We start from the raw sequence: 25292 nt of genomic DNA on the forward strand, positions 1-25292 counted from the left end.
TTCACTTTTATTGTAGTTCAATGCAACCAATTAGAATTTTATTTTAGGAGTAGCCAGTTTCAAGCAAATTCAAAATATTTTTTTCCACTGGCAAATTTTTTTATTGCTATGACTAATCTTTTAGAGCTACGCATTTTCTTCAAAATAGCTTATGCCTCCGTACAGAATTTGGATCACGTACCCATGCCTCTGTCTGAATGGGCCTGACGTTGCTTAGTAGCACCTCTTCATAGTTTCCATAATCAATGAATTTAACAACTGCTGTCATACCTGAAGAATGGAGAGCTTCGACTTCTGCTCTATAAAACTGAGGAGACAAAAACCAGTTTTAAATATGACAATCCATATTGTCTACAAAGGGCAATATTTGATGGAAATGTAAATACTCAAAGTGTTACAATACAATGTGCATTTTTTAAAAGCTCATTTTTTAAGATTAATTTTTAGTGAAATACATTTATATTGTGAAATGATTACCATAGTAAGTTTAGTTAAGTCCATCACCACACACAGTTACAAAGCTTTTTTTCTTGAAAACTTTTAGGATCTACTCTCTAAGCAACTTTCAAATACATAATACTTGAAAGAAAATTTTTAAGGGAATAATGTTTTTTTTTTTTAAAGATTTTATTTATTTATTTGACAGAGAGAGATCACAAGTAGGCAGAGAAGCAGGCAGAGAGAGAGAGGAGGAAGCAGGCTCCCTGCTGAGCAGAGAGCCTGATGCGGGACTCGATCCCAGGACCCTGAGATCATGACCTGAGCCGAAGGCAGCGGCTTAACCCACTGAGCCACCCAGGTGCCCCAAGGGAATAATATTTTTAAGAAAGAAAACTTACCTTTAGATAATCATAAGCTGTCTAAAAAAAGGAGAGAAATTCTCTCAGCCATAGGAGTTCTGACATTAGTAAGATTTCAGGACAGAAGGAAGAGGGTCAGTAGAGAATATTCACATGTTAATGGGTATAAAAAGAACTAGTGTTATGTTTTGTTGTTAGCCAGTGAAGCCCTTTTACAATATTAGTCAGACAATTCTTAGTCCTGATCAGAAAATAGAACTATGGAGCAATTTATGTAACAAACAGAAATATACTACAAAAATAAATCTCTAAAAAAAGCCTCACTGCCACGGTCGCTGCAGGCAGCCGGGGTGAAGTAGGGTTATCAGATAAGGAGTAATCACGTTACTTAGATCCAGGATTTACAGGATTGGACACACTGCAAGACTAGACTACTTTATTTTATCAGTTTACCTAATGTAATTTGGCTCTGGGAACTAATTCACATTAACAAACTCACAAGGAGCTGATTTACATTACAATAACAATCAAATTTTTTTCTGTTAAGGTAACTAGAAGTAGGTCAATTAACTAATTGAAGTACTGCTCTACTACAGGTCAACCCACTCAGGAACCAAATTATAGGTCTGAATGTTCCTTAGTGAAGAGGAAATGAAAACAAAAAACTATTTACTTTTAAGGACTATTTCTTTCAAACGATGGCAGTTGGATGCCCTTATTATAACACTACCTACTCTAACAGGATCTCTTCATAAGCTCACCAAAATAGAAAATGTTAAAGACAACACAAATGCTTATTGTCTACATCCTTCTAAAATACATTATCCTGACTATACCAGGGAAAAAAATACCTGTTTTTACTGATTAACATCACAAAGGTTATTAAGTTAATCTATAGTGTTTCTTTGCTAGGTCTGGATGCTGGCAAGTTTAGAGACACCATGCAGGAATTTTTCTTTTCTTTCTTTCTTTCTTTTTTCTCTCCGCCCCCCCCCACTTCCTTCCTTCCTTCCTTTTTTCCTTCCTTTTCTTTTCCCTTCCCTCCTCCTTTCCCCTCCTCTTTCCTCCTTCGCTCCCTACCCCTCCTGTCCCCTTTCCTCTCCTTTGGAATTTTTCTTATATTAGAGTTCTTGATATATGCTCACATCTATCTATCCCTCCTTTATTTCTTAACCTCACACTTCTGTGATCTGTGAATTGCTATATTTCTGGACCTATGCTTCAATTGTTAGTTCTGGTAAGTTCAACAAACAAGGGTTATATCCGAGGAAAACAAATAAGTTGACATCCTTTTACAAGCTTAAAGTCTAATAAAAACAACCTGCGGAAAAAATGCCTTCTATATAACACGGACTGCACTCTACTAATGGTGCAGTAATACTGCACTTAATAAGGCTGAGGCGTTTGGGAAGAACTTGCTGGAGCAGATGACAATGGCTATAGTCTTCAAGGATGAAGAAGGTTTAGCTAAGTAAAAAAATTGAGGAGGGAGTTCCACAGAAAGTTAATGAGATATAAAATATGGAGATGAGTGCAGGAAACTGGAAAGCTTAGAGTTAATTATGGCATGATGTGAGAAGGGCCAACCAATAGGAAATAAGATGGACATGAAGATAAGGGCCAGCAGATGGGATCTGGATGCATGCTATAGGCTAGATTTGTTCCACAGGCGACAGATTCTAACTAGAAAGAATGACATGGTATAAGACCAGGATCAGTGATAGTAGTTTCAATGACAAATTGAAGAAGAATAAGGTTTAAGACAAGAAAACCATTTTGGAGGTTGGTACAGTATTCCAGTTGAGGTCAGAAAAACTGAACTAACTACGACAGTGGAGAGAGAAGGAGAATTGTCCCAAATTCTCAAATCCTTCTATGGAAATAAAGGTTGAGAGAAGGCAAGATACTATGAGAAACTTTTTAAATGATAGATTATGCTAATTAGTTGATTATCCTCAATATCGCACTACAATGCAATTAAGACTACAGTTTCTTAACAACAGTTATAACTCATGTCTTTCTTAAATCTTTGTCTTGGTTGGTCTCTGGTTAGAAAATTGGAAAACTGATTATTCTTGACAAAACATTTAAAAGCTATCTTTTAAATTAGGTGTTTTCAGAAGACAAGTAATCCCATCTCTTTCAGAGGGTGAATATTATTTGTTTAACGGTGTAATTTTAGAAAGTCCACAGTCGCTCACTCTTATAAAAGTACACATCCAATTAAAACTAAAATAGTCACCCTAGATCATCCAATTATTCTAAGAATACTCTAAAAGATCAAAACATTTTGGGAACTGTTAGGTATTCTCTTTCACAAACTAAATGCCATTATATTAAATATATTTAGAAAAGCAACAGATGAATTCAGTATTATTTGATTTTTTGAGATAACTAGTTAAAAATAAAGCTTTATTAATAATTTCATCATGTATTTGAAGAAATTAGGGTAAGAGCACAGACAGAACTATCTGATATGTCCCAAGTACCTGACACTTGGCAGCTACTCAATTACAGTTTACTCAACATTTGTTGAAGAACTTATCTGTTGAGTCTAATATCTGAATATATTTAGGTCTGTTATTATTCTCTATTGCTTACTTCTTATTCATTTTCTCTCTCTGCATTTTTAACGACATCTCCTAATTTTTTATAGGATACCACACACTACATATGAAATACAGAAGAGGTTATAGAAAATGTTATTTTTCACAAAAAGAATATTATATTTTCTTTTGGCAGCAGACAGAGTACAAATAGATATCCTTGAGCCTGTAAATCGCTGGTTTTAGGCTTTGAAATGGCTTGTTTGTATTAGTTTTGCACTTATTACTAGGACATGATCTCTGTGCGATTTCAATAGAAACCATGAGTCATATACTAACCCTTTCAAAAGTTACTGAACTTGAAACTCCATTTACTTCCTCTGCTCACTCTGCACATCAAGATCACCAATAATCTTACATTGTCCATTACAAAAAAAAACCTGTCCATTCTCAGCATAATCAAACTTTCACAGAAGCAACTGACACAAGTAGCCATTCCCTCTTAGACAGATACCTTTAGCTCTATCAACCAATGCTGATTTCCAACTACTTTACCTTTACTTGCCTTTACCAAGAGGGAGAAACAGCTAAACATAAATAGTCTCCCACTATCTAAATCAAATAGTTCCTGCATGTTGGAAAGCGAGTAGCCTGAGTTGTAAGAGTAAGAGTCTGGGTGGTGAAGATCACCTGTACTTGCTTTCCAGGCCTTCCTAACAGCAAGGGAAGAGCCAGTGAAATAGTTCCAACCAATGAGACTGTCTGATGGTACTTCTGGAATGGCTTCTGCTTTTCTTGAAGAAGAAGGGAGAAGAGAAGGAGGAGAAGGAGAAGCAGGAGGAGAAGGTGGTGGCGGCGGCAGCAACGACACGCTAGTGCTGTCTCCTCCTCTTTCTAGCTTTGAATAAAAACTCAACAGTAGAGATGCTGCTTCTAGACAGATGCAATCCCACATTCATACAAAAACCTTACATGACTATGCCATCTAGTTATACCACCCTGTACCCTTCTCTTTGCTATCACCGGGAAACACCTAACACCCTGCTTATGCTTCATCATTCACTGAACACAAGAGGCCCTAGTTCCTGATCTCCGGTCCAACTGCATCCTTTTAAAAGATCTAACCACATTCCCTAGGCTGAATGTCAGTTCCCTGAAAACTACAGTTAACTGCATCCACTACTCCTTTTAGCCAAACACAAATACTCATGGGCACAGCCTTACCTTCTCAACTGAAACTACTCTATCTATGAAATATTTATTTCAAATATTTTTTTCTTTAACTTAATCCTCACATCCACCCAGCTCTCTCACACTATAACTCCTCTTTTTTGTTTTTTACTATGATCTTGTTGATATGTCCAGTTCCCTACCAATCTCCTTTTTTTCCAATATAAGTGCCTCCTTCAGAATTAACTAATTACAGGGTGTACAAGTAATTATGAAATCCCTTCATCGTGGGAGAAGCAGGGCTGCTGAGGACAACTAGACAGAGCCCTGCCTTCAAGAAACTGAAAATTATGGTAAGAGAAAGAGCTTATCAATCCTAGAACCAAAACTAAAAATACTTACATACTATGGTAAATTTTAGAACGTGAACAAGGCACTGATTGAGAAAGACAACAGTGATGGAAGGAGGAAGGGGCAGGGGGAAGAAGGCTTCTCCAGGAATTGATCTTGGAGCCAAGCCTCAAGAACGAGAAAAATAGTTGGTAGAAGAGCATGTTGGGCAGAAGGGAAAACACATGCAAAGGTCCTTCTCTCTGAGCATCTTTCCTCTTTCCCCTCCTGTTCCCTATTAGTATTATCCCTCTCTTCCAGACTCTTATCTAATCCACTGTATTCCTTCTTGACTTGTATCTGTCTTTCCCTTCGCTTTCTCCATGATTACTTGCTTTTTACTGTAGCCAGCATATAACATAGAACTAAAGAATGTTTAAATTATTGGCTTAAGGGGCGCCTGGGTGGCTCAGTGGGTTAAGCCTCTGCCTTCAGCTCAGGTCATGATCTCAGGGTCCTGGGATCGAGCCCCACATCGGGCTCTCTGCATAGCAGGGAGCCTGCTTCCCTCTCTCTCTGACTGCCTCTCTGCCTACTTATGATCCCTGTCTGTTGAATAAATAAAGAAAAATCTTTAAAAAAAACACAAATTATTGGCTTAATAATTATCATTAATGTTAGCTAAATAATTAACCTTCCCGTTATTTTTTAAGTAGGCGAACTGCGTATTTTCTTCAATTTAAAAACAAAATCTGCAGAATTTAACTCTGTGTCACTCAACTCATTTTCTTCCTTGTGAATCAGTATAACTTTATTAGAAAGAAAAGTAAACATTGATAGTTCAGTTGATGATAAATGAAGTAACTGATCAACTTCACTTAATTACTTTTTTTTTTTTTTTAAAGATTTCACTTATCTATTTGACAGAGAGAGAGAGATCACAAGTAGGCAGTAGGCAGAGAGGCAGGCAGAGAGAGAGAGGAGGAAGTAGGCTTCCTGCTTGTTGAGCGGAGAGCCCGATGCGGGGCTTGATCCCAGGACCCTGGGATCATGACCTGAGCCGAAGGCAGAGGCTCAACCCACTGAGCCACCCAGGCACCCCCACTTAATTACTTTTAAATACTGTTCTGATATATGATCTAAAATCAAACCTTACCTAACCAAATTTTGAGACCGAGTCTCCCTAACCATTCATAAAAATATTAAATATTTTATTTTTCCTTTTATAAATTACATATCTATAAATCTGTTCAAAGACTTTAAACAGTTATAGCCATAGAACAAAACTCACAGTCCCAAAGCATGGCCGTCTATACTCTCACTGCAATGTGACATTTAGTAATACCAGTATATGATAACTTCAGTGCATGCATACCTTGTTGTCTTCCCAGTAAAGTGCAAAACATTCGTCTCCAGGTTTCCACAATTTTGCGTACTCCATAGGAATAGATGATTCCAGTACTTTTTCTGGTTTAATAGGCCCAGATCTTCTTTTGGGCCCACTACTGTAAAACACTTTATCATCATAGGGCGTAGCTGTGATGGGTCCTGTTGGCTTAATAGGTCCTACTCGCCGGCCCTTCAGTGGCATGTCTGTCTCTCCATTTGGAACACCAGTGAAACTATTAGTTCGGACAGGATTCTGGAAATCAGTATTTACATTAAAATGTTTTTCAATTTTTACACCACTGAAAGTTTCATTAGTTATTGTTCGTGGTTTCCTGTCATAAAAATGATCAGGATTTGCTGTTTGGTTTTCTCTTTTCCCACGTTTTTGATTATTATAATCAGTGGATTCTTGAGGAAGTGGATTTTCTTTTGCCTCTGCATAGGACGGGCCTTTTCCTGATCTGCTTTGCATAGAGTTATCCCTTTTTTTGAAAGCACCATCACTGTGCTGAGAACTTATAGGGTATGTAGTATCTTTAGTTCTGTCATATCTGGAATAGGGTCTATCACACTTGATTCTCTCTTCAGCCCATACTTCAGATCCTGAAGAAGTACTTAGTCTTTCAGAACCTCTGTTTCTAGGTAATCCACTGCCTTCTAAAACTGACTTTGAATTTTGGGTGTCTCTTTGAAAACGAGGAGGTTTCTCATTTCTTGGCTGTCTGGTATCATTTCGCGGAAGATACCTTGGTTGATTATTATCTTTTACTCCATTTTGCTCAGTATTTGACAATCTGTGCTGTCCCTGATGAAGCTGCTGCAGCTGTGATTTAGGTTCTGAAAAATAAAAGTTTATTACATATGTATTAAATGAAGGCTCTGCATTAGAACCGGATTATTTAAAAATATCTAACAATTGTTATGTTAATATGAATTATCAAGCTACTTATTCTACCACCGTCCACTACCTCCCCACCTCATTACCTTAATCCCTCTCTGCTTCCTTCAAGTTCTGTATTCCTAATGTATTTCTGATTTACAGTTTTCACTAATGTGGCTGGCTAGCCACATCAGTGAAGTAAGACAATGATGTGAACCATGAGACAATGGTGGAAATCTAGAAGGAATCTATCTTTGTCCTTGAATGTTTGTATTCTTGTAATATAGCTAACCATATATGCTATTCTGGTAATTCACTTTCCAAGACATTAATGAAACAGAACTGCAAACTGCTAAGAAGCTGCTATGAAACTGTACAACTATTGCTTTCCCAACTCTTTCCCAAATTCCACTTCAATTTAAATACATATGCTATCATTGTCTGTCAAGTTCTAGCCTCTGCAAAAATGTTACTCCTCAACTCTGTCTGGATCTGGAATTGTTATGTGTTCAGATTACAAATAGATATCCTACCATAGAAAAGAATAAATAATTTTTTGACTTATCAAAGTAATTAAGAGCAGGTAATACTTGGAAATACAGAAAAAAATGTCAAAAATATGAGTAAGCACAATAGTGCAGATAATGTCCAACTAGTAACCCAAAGCAGTAACATAGTAAATACATACTAATGGATAATTTACTGTCTATATTTCATGTAGTGATTTTTATTGTACTTCAATCTGTAACTTGTCATTTATACTTTCTTCATTGTTTCACACAGCATGTTTACAACCTCATTACTAAACATATTGACTGGCCTTTGGTGTACATGTCTTGTTTCTCTTGTCATATACAGGGGTTACAGTATTTCTTAACAGTGGCCTACTGACATTTTGAGTGAGACGCTTTCCTGCTTTTTAAGAAAATTAACCTTTCTCATACCCAGGCACTAAATCCCAAAGCATCCTCCCTAGTCACTCTGACGTCCAAATCTGTTTCCATACATTTTCAAACACCCACTGAAGGCAAAGGGTACCAGGTAAAATGTCTCAAATGACAGGAAAAAGAGAAGACCCTTAAAAGTTCCTGAGTGACAAAGTAAGATCAAGACTCACAATGGCAAGAAACTTCTCAATACAACCACTGGAAGTCAAAGCCAATCTAATAGGCTTTACATGTCTTTGAAATTAAAGGAAAATTATTTCCTAAGTACAATTCTATACCCAGCCAAATCATCCATTAATTTTGACAAAGAATACATATTTTTTCGAATATGCAAGATCTCAAAGAGAAGACAAGACTATTTAAAGAGATAATTTTTAAAAACCGCCCTTTCTCAAGATCTGCTTTATAAATATAACACAAGTATCTTATTTTTAACAACTGCAGTCAATATTATATTTTTCTTCAGAGAGAAGAAAAATGGCCACCTTTAGTTTCTATTGGCACTACTATCCAAGAATGATAATTGAGGGAGGCAAGAAGAGTGAACATAAGTAGGACACAAATGAGCATTTTCAGCAGAAAGCATGTACTGGCATTTGTTCCAGTCATTCTTAGAGAATAAAAACAGCAATTGCCTCTTGCTGACTATCTGATATGTATTAGGCACCACACATCGGCCTTTATATACATTATCAATAGTCCTCACAGTAGTCTCAAGATATTAAGATTTATGTAACAGAGAGAGGTCCCTTGCAGAGTGCACTGAAGGAAATTTTCAGCCTCCAAAACAAGTAAAATATGAAGGTATTTTGTTTGCTGTCAATTAGGTTTGAATAGATATTTGAGAAGTATGAATTTTAGAACTGCTATGTTTAGGAATCAATTTTTAAGTTATGCCAATTAGGGCCACCAATATCTATGATGGTCAGGAAGTACAAATAACTTTGGTCATCACGAGAGCAACTAAATATCCTGGATTACAGGTAGGGATCTGGATAATCATGTATACAAAAAAAATGGACAATCATGTATACAGAATGTAGGTGTGGGAGAGTTTGATTTCAGTTCTTCTAAAAGAAAAAAAAAGGACAAGATTTCCATATTTATTTGATGACGTAGATTAGATTACAGAATAAAAAAGTAATTTACTAATTTTGAATATACTTTATTATGCTGAGATAATAATAGTGAGAGAAGAATTCCTACAGAAAATTATTGTTTAAAATAAAAACTGCTCTTAGAAATAAACTTATTTTAATAAGGCAGAAAATACAACTGTACTTTTAAAAGAACACAGTTTTCACATACAACCACTTTTTAAAAAAAAAAAAGAATAACAGTAAGTCAAGAAAGGAAGGTCCTTAAATGTTTCATGATTCTTGAATGTGCTTAAATCCAGTATCTTTTCTTAGGGTGTTATGTAATGAAGTGAGATACAAAGAAAGTATTTTCAAAGTAAGCTAACCTATTAAATAACAGAATATGCTCAATTACTAAATTGTGGAAAATTTGATTTTAAATAAAGAAATAGCCCCAAAATCAAACAGAAATAAATCTTCATAGTTTTCCCTCAGAATCTAATTGTTCTCTGCCACACTTCTTCAGAAGGCATGATGATTTCAAACCACCCAAAAAAACTACTCAACACCACATGTGCCACTCTAGTAATAAATATACTGAGATATTTTTCCATATAGGCAGTGGGATAAAATGCAGGGTTTTTTTTTTTAAATGACCTGAAGAAGAAACATGAAACAAAAACATATATAGAAATTGGTAACATTTAATTTTAAATAGGAGAAAAAAGGGGGAGATTAGCAAAAACAATGGAAAAATTCATCAAAAAATGGACAAAAATGTGAAAACAATTAAAAGATCAACGTGATATCCTTTTTTTTTTTTTTAAGTGGATTCCTCACCTAGTGTGAGGCTTGAACTGATGACCCTCAGATGGACAGTCGCATGCCCCACTGACTGAACCAGCCAAGAGCCCCTAAAAGAGCAAAGGGATAAAAGCTCAAATGAAGAAACTAAAAAAAGACTGCTGTATGAGTTTAGTCTGACTTGTGATAAAATTTTCATATCACATCAGAACATTAGTTCCTAATGTATGTTTTTAAGATAATTGATTACAATGTTTTACATTCTCATGATTTGAAATGTAAGGGTCATTAAAAATGAATTTACTAATCGCCACAAACTATTTGGGTTTGTATATAGGAATGTGCTGAATTAATCGGGCATCTTAAAATATTAATACTTCCCCACTGAATATTCATTTTCCAGTATTATTTGTACCTGCATTTTATAGTTAAAAATCCAGTATATTTTATTTCCTGATGATTCTTCAACTTATTCTGAGATATCTACCAGAAGTGACTTAATATTTATTAAGATTTTACTATGTGCCTGACTCTACTCTGAAGGTCTTTTGTCTATATTATTTCATGTAATTCTCATATTCACCCTGAAGAGCAATATTATCTTTATTTTCCAAATAAAGAAACAAAGAAGGCTAGAAGCTAGAGAATGTTGCCAGAATTTAAACTCAATTCTCCTTGAAGCCACTATTTCCCACTATGCCAAGCTGCCTGACCAGAGAAACAAAACAGAATGCAACCAATGTGTTGGCTACAATTTTATCCCCTACATCTGTTCACTTCTGGTGAGATGCAGAAATCACAAAGGCTTTTTCCCAGTCCCTGATGGGCTGAAAAAATAAATCTGGATACTAGGAAAATTTGGATACTACCAGAATCCTGACCTAAAATTTTAAGTCTTTTATCAATGCAGAAAAAAACCTAAAACCCTTATTAAGAGTTGGACTGGTATCTGGAATTTCACAAACTGACAGAGACAGCAGTGTGTCAGGTACAACCTCTGGAGAAGGACTGTATAGGTTATAACACAGCTCGGACAGGTAATAGTTTTGTAATCTTTCGACAAGAGATAACTTTTCAGAGCCCCCTCTTTAAGACAGGGATAACAGAGGATTAACTAAGTTATATATGCAAAGTACTTAGGACAATACCTGGTTTTAATAAGCATGCAGTAAATGTGAGCTGTCACTGTTACTATTATGATTATTATTAGCATTATATTAATATAAACAAATTTAAATACTTGGATAATAAGTTGCTTCTCTATTTACACATCTCCCCTACTTCCAACCCCTACCTCTAGTAAGGATCCTTTCCTTGATTTATTTTTCCCTTTGTGCTTCTTTTTGTTGTTGTTGTTGAAAATAGGGCAGAAAGAATGCTTTAGTAAAAATTTCACTGTCAAATTATAAAAAATCATATTATAGAGAAAATTCAGATAGATCAGAAAATCAAAATCTTACTCTATTACTGTTTTTAAAATATTTAAAATATTAAATATTTTAAAATATTATAAATATTTAAAAAACATTCTCCAGATAAAATTCTCTTATACACCCTTTGAAATTTTTCTATATTAAAAAATACTAAGAAATACTTTAAAAAGTAAAAAAAATCACTCATAATCCTATCATAAGAAATACAAATAGAATGGAAGTACTACCTTCTGCCTACCCAAACCTACCTCTAGAGATAGCCAATATTAGCATTTTCAGAGGTTATTCTTCCTTTTTATATAATTCATACAGACATATCTATACATATTTTATTTATTTTTGAGCAAAAAAAGCAGACTCATGCACATCTCAACAGCTGCTGTATACTTTTAAGTCAACTATGCATTAAGGCCATCTTCCCATTTTCCATGCCCAGAGGCATCTCATTAATTTTGACATTCCATTTTTTTTTAAGAAGGTACTTGAAATATTATTATGTATTAACCAAAATGAGGGTGGAGTGTAAGTCTTACTCGGCATTGTTTTCTCTAGTACCTAGCTGTAATATAGTCAAACAAATAGTATTCAGTAAGTATTTATTAAAGGAAAGATACAGTTACTAAAAACAATGGGAATGGGATAGCTTCTAAGTTCAAAATCATTACCTGTTTAACACTGTCACCTGGGCTCAGCTAAGGGAGCAACACTGAAATAGAAAATACACTTTCTGTAAGAAAGGTTTGCATCAAAGCACATTGGGACAGAGATCGAGTTCAGTGATTACAGAGAAACACTGCACAACATAAAAACACTGAGCTCAAGCCAAACAAGTTCATTCTCCTACTTCTGAGTGATGCATCTTTGACAAAGTCACAAAGATACCCAGTTTCTTCATCTAGAAAGTGTGGATAATTATAATTATTACAAGATTATGGTGAAGAATCAATTAGGAAGTAGTTGTGAAATTGTCTTTTTCATGGTCCGGATGAGGTCTTTGGATTAGACTGACAATTGGAATTAAATCCCAGTCCTATCACTGAGCAACTGTGTGACCTTTGAAAACTGGAATAATGCTACCTACATATTTTCTTCATTCAGTTATTCTATACTATAGTTAGGTGAGCATGGACTCTGGAAAAGCATCAATACTGTTCTAGTCACTTTATACAAAGCAGTGGTAAGACTCATAATCTCTTTATTCTGTGGTGCTTTAGGTATAACAGGAAGCAGCAGACAACAAATAAGTAAAGTAGTAACAGTTTAAAATTGTGATAATGACTAAGAAGGAAATATATAGACTTCTATATAAAACTGGGAGGAGTGGGAGTATACCAATTTAGGAGGAAAAGTTCTGTGAAGAAGTGTGCTTTGGCTGCACCCTAAAGATGAGAAGCAATACAATGAAAGTCAAGAAGAGTAATCCAAGAAGCAACACCACACATAAAAGTCCTGGGCTGGAAACTTGCCTCATAATGTGTCCCTGAAAAAATCCTTGCAGGCAGAATTTTAGATAAAAACATAATCACCACTAATTATTAATTTCAAGGAGGAAAAGGCTATATATATATATATATAACCTTTTCCCCCTTGAAATTGAGATTTTATATATATATATAGAGAGAGAGAGAGAGATTGAGATTATATATATATATATATATATATATATATATATATATATATCAAAATTGATGTCCATTATGCTATATAAAAACAGCAAATCCCAGGAACTCCTGGGTGGCTCAGTTGCTTGAGTGTCTGTTTTTGGCTCGGGTAGTGATCCCAGGTCCTAGGATCAAGCCCCATCGCCGGGCTCTATGCTTCTTCTCCCTCTACCATTCCCTCCACTTAGACTCTCTGGTTCTCCCTATCTCTCTGTCAAATAAAGAAATAAAATCTAAAAAATAAACAAAAAACAAAACCCCCAGCAAATCCCAGAATAAAAGGACACAAAAATGAACACTGGTACTCTGACATGGCATTTTTCTTTCATTATTCAAAGATATAGTTTTTTTATTCTCATAATATTCTTTCATAATTGTGATACACATTAAGCTTAAGGCTAATCTCACAAATAAACCTATTTATAATACTCAGTGTTCACAGAATTAATCCTTTAGTATCTCAAATCCCCTTTAAAAACAGAAAGAAAAGTCAACGAAAAAAGAGGAGGGCGTGAAGCATAAAATCATTGCTGCTATAAATGAATAAATATGAGAACACTGAGAAAACACACAACACACACCCGTGATACACCTGCAAAGATGTCCCTTCTCCAGTCATACTCAAAAGGCATGCAAAGTCCAAGCCAGTTCTTACAAACGCAAAAGAAAACAAACACAAAAAAGTTTTGTTTGGGGAGTACATAAAATTCCTCATATAGTTAAAAGACCAAATGAACTTAGCTCAGGGTACAACTATAATAACATTCCCATTTTACAAATAAAGAAGTTGTAGAAACTTGACCAAGGCCATACAACTAACTCGGGTAGAGCTGGGATTAACCAAGCAGTCAGGTTCCAGACTGCAGTATTAACTTCCCTGCAACAAAGATACCATTGTGATAGCAGCATTAAATCATTAGTAATCATGAGTCATTTTCAGTATTTCCTCATGGAACACAGGTTAGGACTACCATAAAAATATAAATAAATCAATTCATTAAATGAGAATACATATGTTTATAAAGAAGGCTGATTTTCCTTCTTTATAAACAAACTGTAGGAATATGGCTACATCACAAGTTTCATATATAAATATGTCAGTGGATTAATTTAATTTCCCTTCTACCTCTGAACACATTAAAAATTTTGTTACATCCTAGCCAGAGGGCATTTCTAGCCACAATTTGGCCTTTTCTCCATTTGTAACTCAGAGATATCCTAAATCAGAGTTTCACTTCCTGGAAAATGAGAAAAGTCATGTTCTGAGTGTTTTCAGTGGATTATGATCACACATGCACCCATGCCTGCACAGTGCCTGAGCATGTCCCAGGAGTCTTCCCTCTAGCCTCTCTTTGGTTCTCAGCTTGGATTTCACTTTTCCTGGGAGGTCCTTCTCCTCCAACCCCACAGAGACTGAGCCACGCACCCTCGCTCTGTGCACAGCAATGTACACAACAGCACAGAAGAGAATAGCCAGAATCTATCTCCTGTGCTAGACTTTAATATCTCTGAACTGTGTTCTTTTACCAATATATCCCTTCTAACATAGTATCTGCCACATGGTAAGCCTCAAGTTAATATTGTGGAATGAATAAATGATCATTCACTCTTTCCCAGATTGAATATACATAGCTCATGTAAAGAGAAATCATTTTTAAAAATAAAGGGCTGTTTTTGGTAATTAGTACTGTATGTTCATATCACCATGGTAGCGTAATCTCCTGTAACCTGTATTTTTGAACAATTTCAAGAAGAAAAAACATTTTCTGGGTCACTCCTCTATGGGTATAATGATTGTCTCTTCTAATGAAGGAGCATTAGAGAAGATGAGGTAATGGGGTATGGTGACACTGCTTTGTGGAGCCTAACGTGTTCCCTGGAGCTGTGCCATTTTACCTGAGTCATCAGAGCTCTTAATCCTAATGCATTAAACCCTAAACTATAAAGGACCGTTCCTTATTCCTTTCCTTTCAGCCAACTTTGATAGCTAAATAAGTTCTGTCAGTCACATTTCTGTGTTTCTTATAAAACTCCTCAGAAATTGGATTATTTCATCTTCCTAGCATATCCTCATATAATAAACACAAGATTTTTTTTTTTAAGATTTTATTTATTTGACAAAGAGATCACAAGTAGGCTGTGAGGCAAGCAGAGAGAGGCGGGGAAGGAGGATCCCTATGGAGCAGAGAGCCCAATGTGGGGCTCAATCCCAGGACCCTGAGATCATGACCTGAGCCGAAGGCAGAGGCTTAACCCACTGAGCCACCCAGGTCCCCCATAAATGCAAGAATTTTTAATCAAACGTAACACTGCATTCTTACTCTCATCCTATAGTACTCACTGCCGTTAATGCCTTTAGTTCAAGTGTGCACTAGTGCACTTGTGTAAGTCAAGTAACATTCCCTTCCTGATAAACTGGGCATTTATACAAGAGATGCTAAACTTGTAAGTCAGAAACCATTTAGAAATAACAACTTATATTATTTTTGCTTTAAATCAAATATCAATGTTTACTGCAGAAAATAAACTGGAAACACCAACTAAAATGTCACGTATTATCAAACTTGCAAAAACCAAAAGGATAATGTGTCAAAACAACTAAAGCTGTCATATAGGAAGCATCGATAGTCAAACATAAGAAACTAAACTTAACTTGTGTGATCTTTTCTTCCAAGCTGATTAAAATTTCCCAGGATCATGAGTATGATAATTTTAGATTCCACATTATCTTTGTAACACATTTCTTGCAAATTTTACAGAAAACTACAGCAAAACAAAAATAAGAACTCTTACAACTTGAAGTCAAATATGCTAGTGAAATTTAAAGCTACTTTATTTTCAGGGACAAAAAAAAAAAAGATAGTAAAGAGGATTTTTATAAAGAAAAAGCAAAGGAATGTCCACTTTTGGTTACAACACTGTTTTTAAAAAGCCACAGCACCGTGGTACAACAGGTTACCTACTGATGTCTAAAATGATTCAAGTTGAATAGCTGAAACTACTGCAGAGTAATCCTCCAAGAAGCAAAACAAAACAGAAATAAATCATTAAATGTATTTGTTACAAAAAGCTGGTCTCAACTAACTGGTATATGAATTCACATTATAAATGAAGCATAACACTTTCTAATATTTCTATGTCTATATTTCAGCCACTTTATACATAAATTTTTTTACCTAAAAATTTTCAACAATACAAATCAGGACTTTTTGTATAAAATATCTTTAGATGTTGTGTATATTCTGTAATGATCATAAAACTCTTTGGCTCTAAAACTTTGTCTGTCAGCTCAAAATTTATATACTTGTTTCCTCAATAAAAAATGACTTCCTCTACAAATTTATTCTGTATGAATTCTGACTTAGATTATAAAATATAAGACCAAGGATTATGTCTCATGCCTTGCAGGTTCATATAAACAGAAGTAGTTATTAAGTGATTATGTTTTCCACATATCATAAAAATAAAACACAACCATTTAAAAATATAATGGGATAGACAGCAAGAAAAATTACTCATCATCCCAAGCATATAACTTAGCATATAACTTAAATATGCTCTTTCTAACCAGTCTCTTCAATAATCATTAAAATTGTCCCTATAACATTTATCTACTGGATATCCTTCAGCTTGTCTTCTAACTCCACCACTTCACTGGCAGTATTTTTGTCAAGGTTTTCTACAATCAGTGGTATGCTAGAACCAACTTAAACATTGTACTACAACTGACATTAAATTTTCAGAAAAATCTGGAAGCCGGTTGTTAAACTGTTGATAGTCTGAAATTGGCAGCAGTGAAAATATTTACACCATAGAAATCAGGAAAAGCGAAAAAACAAGGGCATTCCCCTGCCCCCACCTCTTCTCCCAGAGCCTGCTGTTAAACATTTACCTGTACACTGCTGATGTTCAGTAAACTCAATGGACACTTTCCATCCTTATTCTCAGTTTCTCCCATACTCCTACTTCTTTGGCAACTGCCTTCTCAGCTTCCTTTACTGGCTCCTCCATCCCTACTTGATCTCTAAATTCAACTGCATGCTTGATGTCTCTCCTTGATTTTTAATAATTAATGTATCTTAAAATTATACTCTTGATTGCTCTTTCCCCCCTTAAACCAATAGGTGCTTCAAAACGGAGCACCATAGAAAGAGTTCTGAGTTAGGAATCAGACAGACAAGGGGCCACGTTCCACTTCTTGAATTCTTATGGGTAATATGCTTTATCCCCTCAAGCCCATTACTTATATGTCAAATGGAAATAACAACATACATTTTGCATTTGTAGATGATTAAATGAATTAACAGTATGCAAAGCACCTAGAACAGTTCCTAGCATATAGAAGATGCTCAGTAATGGCTACTTATTCTATTTTTATGGTCAATAAATGCTTAAATGAATGGACCATTAATTGAGGAGGAGGAGGAAAACAGAAGAATGGGAAAAATGAAAAAGAGGCTAGTGTGTCCCAGCATCCTGATAAAACCTATATCTATCTTCTATAGATCTAAGTACCAAAGAAAATCAGTTATATATCACAACAGATAGCATGGTTAACAAATCTTAAAACTATGTATGCCAAATAACTTGATTTCTATACATTTGCCTGAAAAAACAACTATCACTATATAAATAATTTAACTAAAGTATTATTTTGGAAGGTTATTGTTATAGCAGAGTTTAGAAACTTTTAAATTACTAACAACATCAATGGAATAATAATCAATTACTATGGAGCCATTAAAAATTATGCTGGCAGGAATAAATAATTACATAGAAATATGGTTATATTTTATTGTTAGGACAAAAAGCATCTGTATGTAAGAATGAGCTCAAACAGAAACAAAAACAGAATATGGTGATGAGATCATGGGCCATTTTCCTTTTCTTTGTTACTTATATTTTTAATTTAGTTTGTTCCTAAATTTATCAATTAACATCTATACAACAGGACACAACACACTTCTGCAGTACCTGATCAAGACATTTATTAACCTCAATTTTTGGTTTTCTATTCTTAAAATACCCTTCTAAGATATGCTTTTAAAAAGTGCATTTCAAATTTGTGGTAAGCCAATTTAAACCAATTTTTCTCTGTATTTCCTTTAAAATTTTTCACTAAGGTTATCCCTAAATTCATATATAGTATTTTACATTTAATTATTAAATTCAAATCACTACCAAATTTACATTCACAGTTGGGACATTACATGTGCAGCACTGTAGCATATTTTTTATTTCAGTATTCCATAGATTATGTGAGATATTCAACACTCTGTTGAAGAATAAGCTTTGTATTAGATAATTTTGCTCAACTCTAAGCTAATATAAGTGTTCTGAGGACATTTAAGTTAAGCTAGGCTAAGGTGTATTAAATGCATTTTGACTTATGGTATTTTCAACTTACAACGGATATATTAGGTTGTAACCCTATCTTAAGTCAAGGAAGATCTGTATTTGGGTGATCTTTTCTTGAGGAAACCCTTCACAAGAACATCTGGTCTAAAATATACATATTCTCTTTGACTTAGTTTCCCACCTTTCCAATTAAGCCATTACCACTATATCACATTTCCCTCCTACAGCCCCATCTTCTTCAGTTTTCAAAATTTGAGCTATAAATCTTTAAGTCAACCTATTTAAGCTGATTTGAAACTTGATTAAAATAAAACAAAAACAAAAAAGGTACCTAACAACTATCAAAAGCCTGCAATGTCATGTCATTTACCCATCAAACCACCAATATTATATCTGCTAGATATAACATCTAAATATATTATTTATATCTCAACATTATGCAGAATTTGAAATTATGTAGTAATGTTTAAGTAAATGCTACTTCTCACAAAAATCACAGGAAATAGAGTGATGGAACACCACAAAAACAGTGTATGTAGTGGAATCTGAATATTTTTCTGCCACTGGAAAGAGATAATGGAGCATTTTAGGCAAGGGGGTAGTAGGATCAAATTCATGTTTCTGTTTTGTTTTTTAAAGATTTTATTTATTTATTTGAGAGAGAGTGAGATCACGAACAGGGGAAAGGGTAGAGGGAGAAGCAGACTCCCCGCTAAGCAGGTAGTCCAATGTAGGACTTGATCCCAGGACTCAGGAATCATGACCTGAGCTGAATTCAGATGTTTAACCAACCAAGCCAACCAAGTGCCCTCAAATTTTTAAAAGATGACTGACCATGATATGGACAATAGGATGATAAAGATCTGCAAAGATTCAGTGGAGCACTGATGAAGGCCTGGAGTAGGACAGTAGCGGTGGAGATAAGGGGATGATGAGTGGAGGAGGCTGTTGGTGCTACTGCTAATCATGACAATGATGATGAATGTGGTGGTCATGGTAGAACCGCCTTTATACGGAGCCTTATGTGCCAAGCACTATGCTTAGCACTTTATGTGCATTAACTAATTGATCTTTTCAACAACCTTACAACTTAGGTGCTGCTACTATTTCCCCATTTCGCAATAAAGATATTAAGGTTTAAGAGGTTATGTAACTTGCTCAAAGACATACAACTGGTAAATACAGAGGTTTTGAGTTGGGGCACCTGGGTAGTTCAGTCTTAAATCTTAAAAAAAAAAAAAGATTTGTGAGTGAAGTTAGTAAAAGAATCAGTCGTATTTATCTGCACCAGAATCCTGTCCAAGTCTCTCCTTCTTTTGATAACAGAATCGTGCTTTGAAGGGGAAGGTAGCTGTGGGAACTACTCCTTCCTCTTTACATACAATACTGATGCAATCAATTAAATCAATTAATCAATTAAGATGTCCTGTGCTTTCCTGACCAACAGGCCTTTCCTGACTAAGAAGGCCTTTTCCTGTTTGACTTTCCAGGTATGAGGACCATTTCCTTGTTTCTGACATATGTATTTTTTAATTACCTTTTATCTCATATTATAAAAGGAGATTTGACACACCAATAACCTAGTGTTTTCATTCTCCAAGTCTCTTTGCGCTTCTATCCTAGCCACTCCATATACATGAATGCCAAAACCTCTAGTAGGACTCAGTTGAGCTTGGGTAACCAATAATTATATGATTAAAGGTATTTATCTTTGCCCCCCCCCATTTATTTGCAAAGTTGAGTCTTATTACCTCCATTTATGCCATTATATATTGGCCTTATGCTACACCTGGAGATACCTAAGTCAATCATTTCTACCATGTGGAGACACTCTGTCAACAACAACAACAACAACAACAAAATAGCAGAATGCAGAGATAGAAAGATTTCCCAGTTATTGAGCAAAAAAATTCTTTTTTTTTTTTTTTTTGCTTACTTGCATTTCTGTGGCTTATATCTTAAAGCAAACTAATTTAGAAGTTGGTGCCAGAAAATAGGATGGTATAAGTGACAGAATCTCAAATGTAAAACGTTTTAGCAAAAAAGAGTGCAGGATAGTGAAAATCTCCTCATCCCCTAACAGGAAATTGGAACTCTTTACTGTGCTTTTAAACTGTAGCCTATTGTCTTGAAACTGAGACTGCCTAACTAAGGACACAGATGCTTTAAAAGAATGTGATATGAAAAGAAGGTGCTGGTTATTTCTTACTGCCTTCCTACCCTATAAGAAAGACACAAGTCACCAACTTTGGAAGTACAAGGCACAGAGATACAACTAGGTAAGAGGTGCTCTTCTCAATTACCACCAATAAGCCAAAAAGGCAGAATCAGATAATCGTACTTCTTGAGGAATTACAGAACTCTATGAACCAGGAATCAAAAGAGGGAAAGTGGGAGATAAGACTGGATCCTGGAAAGAGGAAGCTTGATCACCTATGACTACGTCCAACATTAATAAATGTCGGTTGAGTTCTTAGTTCCTATATTTATTTAATTTAAATCTTATCCTTCTCATAAAAATGTCTTTATTTGAATTCTCTTCATTTTTTTAAGTGTTTACTCTGCATATAACTAGGTTATATTCTTTATTCTGCTTTCTAAAATTTTGATGCAAAATATGAAGAAACATATATAAAACTGACAACATAAAATTTAGGAATAAATTACACAAAAAAGGGAATGGTAGATAAATACAGATGTAAGAGAGTTACTATGTCCACTATTCTCACAATGCCTCTTGTTGCCCATTCAGAACAAATTAAGATTATCCTGTTCTTAGTTAGATGTAGAAAGCTAAAAGAGTATAGTCACTATCTCAAGGCATTCCTAACCCCATCTCTGGCCAATCTAACTATCTTCCATAATAATAGAAAGAATCAAACCTACTCTTTCTATCTCAAGTTGAAATTTAAAATACATAGGGGCGCCTGGTTGGCTGAGTGGGTTAAAGCCTCTGCCTTCGGTGGGGGTCATGATCCCAGGGTTCTGGGATTGAGCCCCACATCGGGCTCTCTGCTCACCGGGGAGCCTGCTTCCTCCTCTCTCTCTGCCTACCTCTCTGCCTGCTTGTGATCTCTGTCTGTCAAATAAGTAAATAAAATCTTTAAAAAAAATAAAAACATTCTCAGTGGGCATCGTTTTAAGTGATAGTTATATATGGAACAAAAATTGATTTTTGAAAGTTGGCTTCATTATCTAGCCACCAATTATAATATCTAGTCTGTAAAACCAAATCCAAAAAGAAAAATCTATATACAAGAGTCTTCTGGAACATAACCCTATCACAAGCTGATCAATTAAATCTTCCCAAGTTGACATCAAGTCATTACATATCACATAGAAACACTTTAATTAGTGATTACTCTCATAGAATAATGTAATCCAATCTCATTTTTTTTAGAATACTGATAAAAATGTCAACTAGAATTAGAATTATGTTTGATTCCAATTTAAATGTTATAAGAAAATGTCTAAGTACATGTGATGATCAGTAATCTCTGACAGAACTTTTAAAAATTAGAATAAAGAAATGATGGCACCCTTTTAGAGAGGATTATATGATATAATATGAAGGTAAATGTGTTACTAACCTGCCTTAAATTTGTCAGAAGTATATTCTTAAAGGATGCATTTTTTCCCTCAAGAAGCCTGACACATTACACAGAACCTGCTATGATAATAAGTCCATCTAGGCCTACATTTACTCAGCTAAAAGATTATTTTTAGGGTATTAAAATTAGAACAAAATCCTGACACAGTTCTATTATACAAAACATAGAAGCAAGAAAGATTTGGGAGCCTGGGTAGCCCAGTGGGTTGAGCCTCTGCCTTCAGCTCAGGTCATGATCTCAGGGTCCTGGGATCGAGCCCCATATTGGGCTCTCTGCTCAGCAGGGAGTCTGCTTCCTCCTCTCTCTCTGCCTGCCTCTCTGCCTACTTGTGACCTCTCTCTCTCTCTCAAATAAACAAAATCTTAAAAAAAAAAAAAAAGTAGCAAGAAAGATTTGATAATTCAACTAAATTAGAAACAAAAATGTAAAAACCCCCAATACATGTATCACTCAGTCATGATTATTTATAATCAATCTGGGACTGTAACAGACCCACATAATGACACCAACATTATGAACATTAAAATTATAATATCCTCACTTCTTTCATTAGTTGTTCATGAAGCATTCAACTCTTATTTTCAGCACAGAGCAGACTTTATCCTGAAAAACCTACTAAATTTTCCTGAGAAAAATGGCCAACATTTTCTCCCATCAATAAAGATTCAATTTTAGAACTCAAGATAATATAGAACAATGACCAAATTCTGAGAGAACACCAAAGTGGAGATTCAATTTTATGAAAGTAAAAAGTTATTTTAGGCTTTGTTTCCAATTTAGAAAACACATAAAATCATAAAATGAGCAGAAAAACAATTCAGTGCATTTCAACAATTCAATCCAATTACTATGAACCCCAGTTTCCCTAAGAAAACTGCAGTAGCATTGAGTGGGTTAACAAGAGAAAGAGTAACAGTGAGGTTGGCAACCACAAGCGAGCATTCACATTTCTCCTGCCACCTTCACTGTAACAGGATTGATTAAATGAAGGCAGAGCCATGACAATGTAAGAAACATCTATGGGCACAATAACCTTCAGTGTATAAGTGATACATACCAATTTATCGTCCAGCTGTTTATGGTCATGTGTGTTATAATCAATCTCTTATGAGTCAACATCATCAAAGAAAAAGTTTTGGGTAGGAAGAGCCGCTACTGACAGAATCAGCTTTTGGTCAAACATTTAAAACAATGAAATATTAAACCAAAAAGTATTTTCAAGTCTGTCTGATTAAAGTATAACCCAGCCATTCAAAATAACTGATTGGTCTTATTTTCACAATAAAACTTTGAAGTAAAAGATTAAATATTATTAAAGATTACAGGAATACCTCATTTTATTGCACTTCATAGATACTACTTTTTTTTCTTTCTTTCTGTTTTTTTTTTAACAAATTGAAGGTGTGTGGCAACTCTCCATCCAGATAGTCTACTAGCGCCATTTCTCCAACTGCATTGGCTCACTTCATGTCTCTGTCTCTCATTTTGGTAATTCTCACAGTATTTTATTTATTCATTATTATTATATTTGTTATGGTGATCTGTGATCAGTGATTATGACCTTCTGAAAGCTCAGATAACAGCATTTTTTAGCAATAAAGTATTTTTAATCAAAGTATGTTACTGTTTTTTAGACATAAGGCAATTGCACATTTAATAGTCTACAGTATAGTACAAACATAACTTTTGTATGCACTGAAAAACCAAAAAATTTATTTGACCCACTTTTTTGTGATATTCACTTTATTGCACTAAAAGGTTTAGTGTGGTGGTCTGGAACTGAATCTGCAATATCTCCAAGGTATGCCTGGAGAAATATAGATCATGTCTGATTGTTGTATTCCTAACTGCTTCTACTAAGCCTTTACATTTTGTTCAGTGTTGTTTACACTAAGTAAATGATAAATCCTTTTAAGTATTTCTATGCCCCTTTAATTTGTGTTTTTTTTCTGTCTCACAAACTAGACAATTAGCTTCTTTGGGGCAAGAGTTACAAGATCCCTCTATTTCCCCGAATGTTTAGAAAAAGCTGTTTTATTACATCCTGTATCCCCACCACTGGCTATAGACCTGGTATAAATAAATACTACATAAAATACATTTATAGAATGAAGAATTCCTCGTAACCCATAGAATGCAGTCTTGCTTCAGTCCCAATCCCAATCTGCCTTGCAGACAGAGAAAAAAAAATTGTTTTCATGAAGGCACCAAACAAACTTCATTGCTCTCATGCCAAAAACCCTTTCACAGTTTTGCACTGCCATCTAGATGAAATAAAAACTCTTTAGGGCAAAATCCTCTGTATCTGTACCCAGCTTACCATTTCTATCTCTGGCCCTCTATCCCCTTCTCCCCTACACGGTCCCAAGATGGGAAACTGCTATACTGCTGTCTCCAAGCCTGGACATGCAGAGCTCCCTCTACTTGGACTGTCCTTAATCCAGCATTGCTCTGTGGATTTGTCTAAGATGCCACCTCCTCCAAGAAGCGTTCTGCCCATCTCCCATCTTTTTTAGCTGGCTTGCCCTCACAGTGCTTCTAGGAATGAATGAAAATTGTGCTTCTCTGAGAATAGTGGTCACCAAATATGACAGAAAACGAAGGGACACCTGGGAGGCGTCCCTCCCAGGTTAAGTCGGTTAAGCATCTGATCCTTAATTTTGGCTCAAGTCATGATCTCAGAGTCGTGAGATCAATCCTTGCATTGGGCTCTGCACTGGGCGTAAAGCCTGCTTGAGATTCTCCCTTTTCCTCTGCCCTTCTCCCATGCTTGTGTTCTCTCTCTCTTAAAAACCAAAACCAAAACAAAAACAAAAACTAATATAAGTTGGAGGGGGTAATTTCTGGTGTTAGGATGACTGCAGAACATGTGATTTGGGATCAAATTTAGAGGCTGTACTGTATAAATATTAAAATACATAATTTCTTGAATTTAGGAATTTATGAAGGTCACATTATATTCTCTGTAAAAACCAAGGATCTGGAATATTATATATATTTTATAATGTCTATATTTTTCTCACATGCTAGCAGATTCTGTCATATTAATAACAATGACATAAAGAAAACAAATCTATTAAAACACTCACCTGTATTACTATATGCATTCATAAATTTGTGTCCTTAGAAGCAAATCTAACACTGATGCTTGTTTTTTAGTGTAGTACTTATGTCATGTATCTTAACTTTGATACCTTTTTGCAAATGGAATGCTAATATTATTTCATTTTGTTGATATAAAATATGTTCAGTGAGAACTGAAGTCTAATAGATACACAGGTCAC

At 35.1% G+C, this 25292-nt stretch overlaps 1 protein-coding gene across 5 annotated transcripts in view; it reads right to left on the minus strand.

Moving 5' to 3' along the window:
• The window catches only part of TDRD3 (tudor domain containing 3), a 164663-nt gene that overhangs the window by 35312 nt on the left and 104059 nt on the right, over positions 1 to 25292 (minus strand). For all 5 annotated transcript variants that reach the window (XM_045076600.1, XM_045076601.1, XM_045076599.1 and 2 more), the window contains exons 11-12: positions 6222 to 7072; positions 182 to 307 (exon numbers count right to left, since the gene is read on the minus strand). In XM_045076600.1, coding sequence (XP_044932535.1) covers positions 182 to 307; positions 6222 to 7072 — 977 coding nt within the window. The remainder of the gene's footprint in view (positions 1 to 181; positions 308 to 6221; positions 7073 to 25292) is intronic.

The sequence above is a fragment of the Mustela putorius genome, unplaced genomic scaffold (genome assembly GCF_011764305.1).
Source record: "Mustela putorius furo isolate JIRA1106 unplaced genomic scaffold, ASM1176430v1.1 tig00000179_pilon_pilon_pilon, whole genome shotgun sequence".
NCBI classification, from domain to species: Eukaryota; Metazoa; Chordata; class Mammalia; order Carnivora; family Mustelidae; genus Mustela; species Mustela putorius.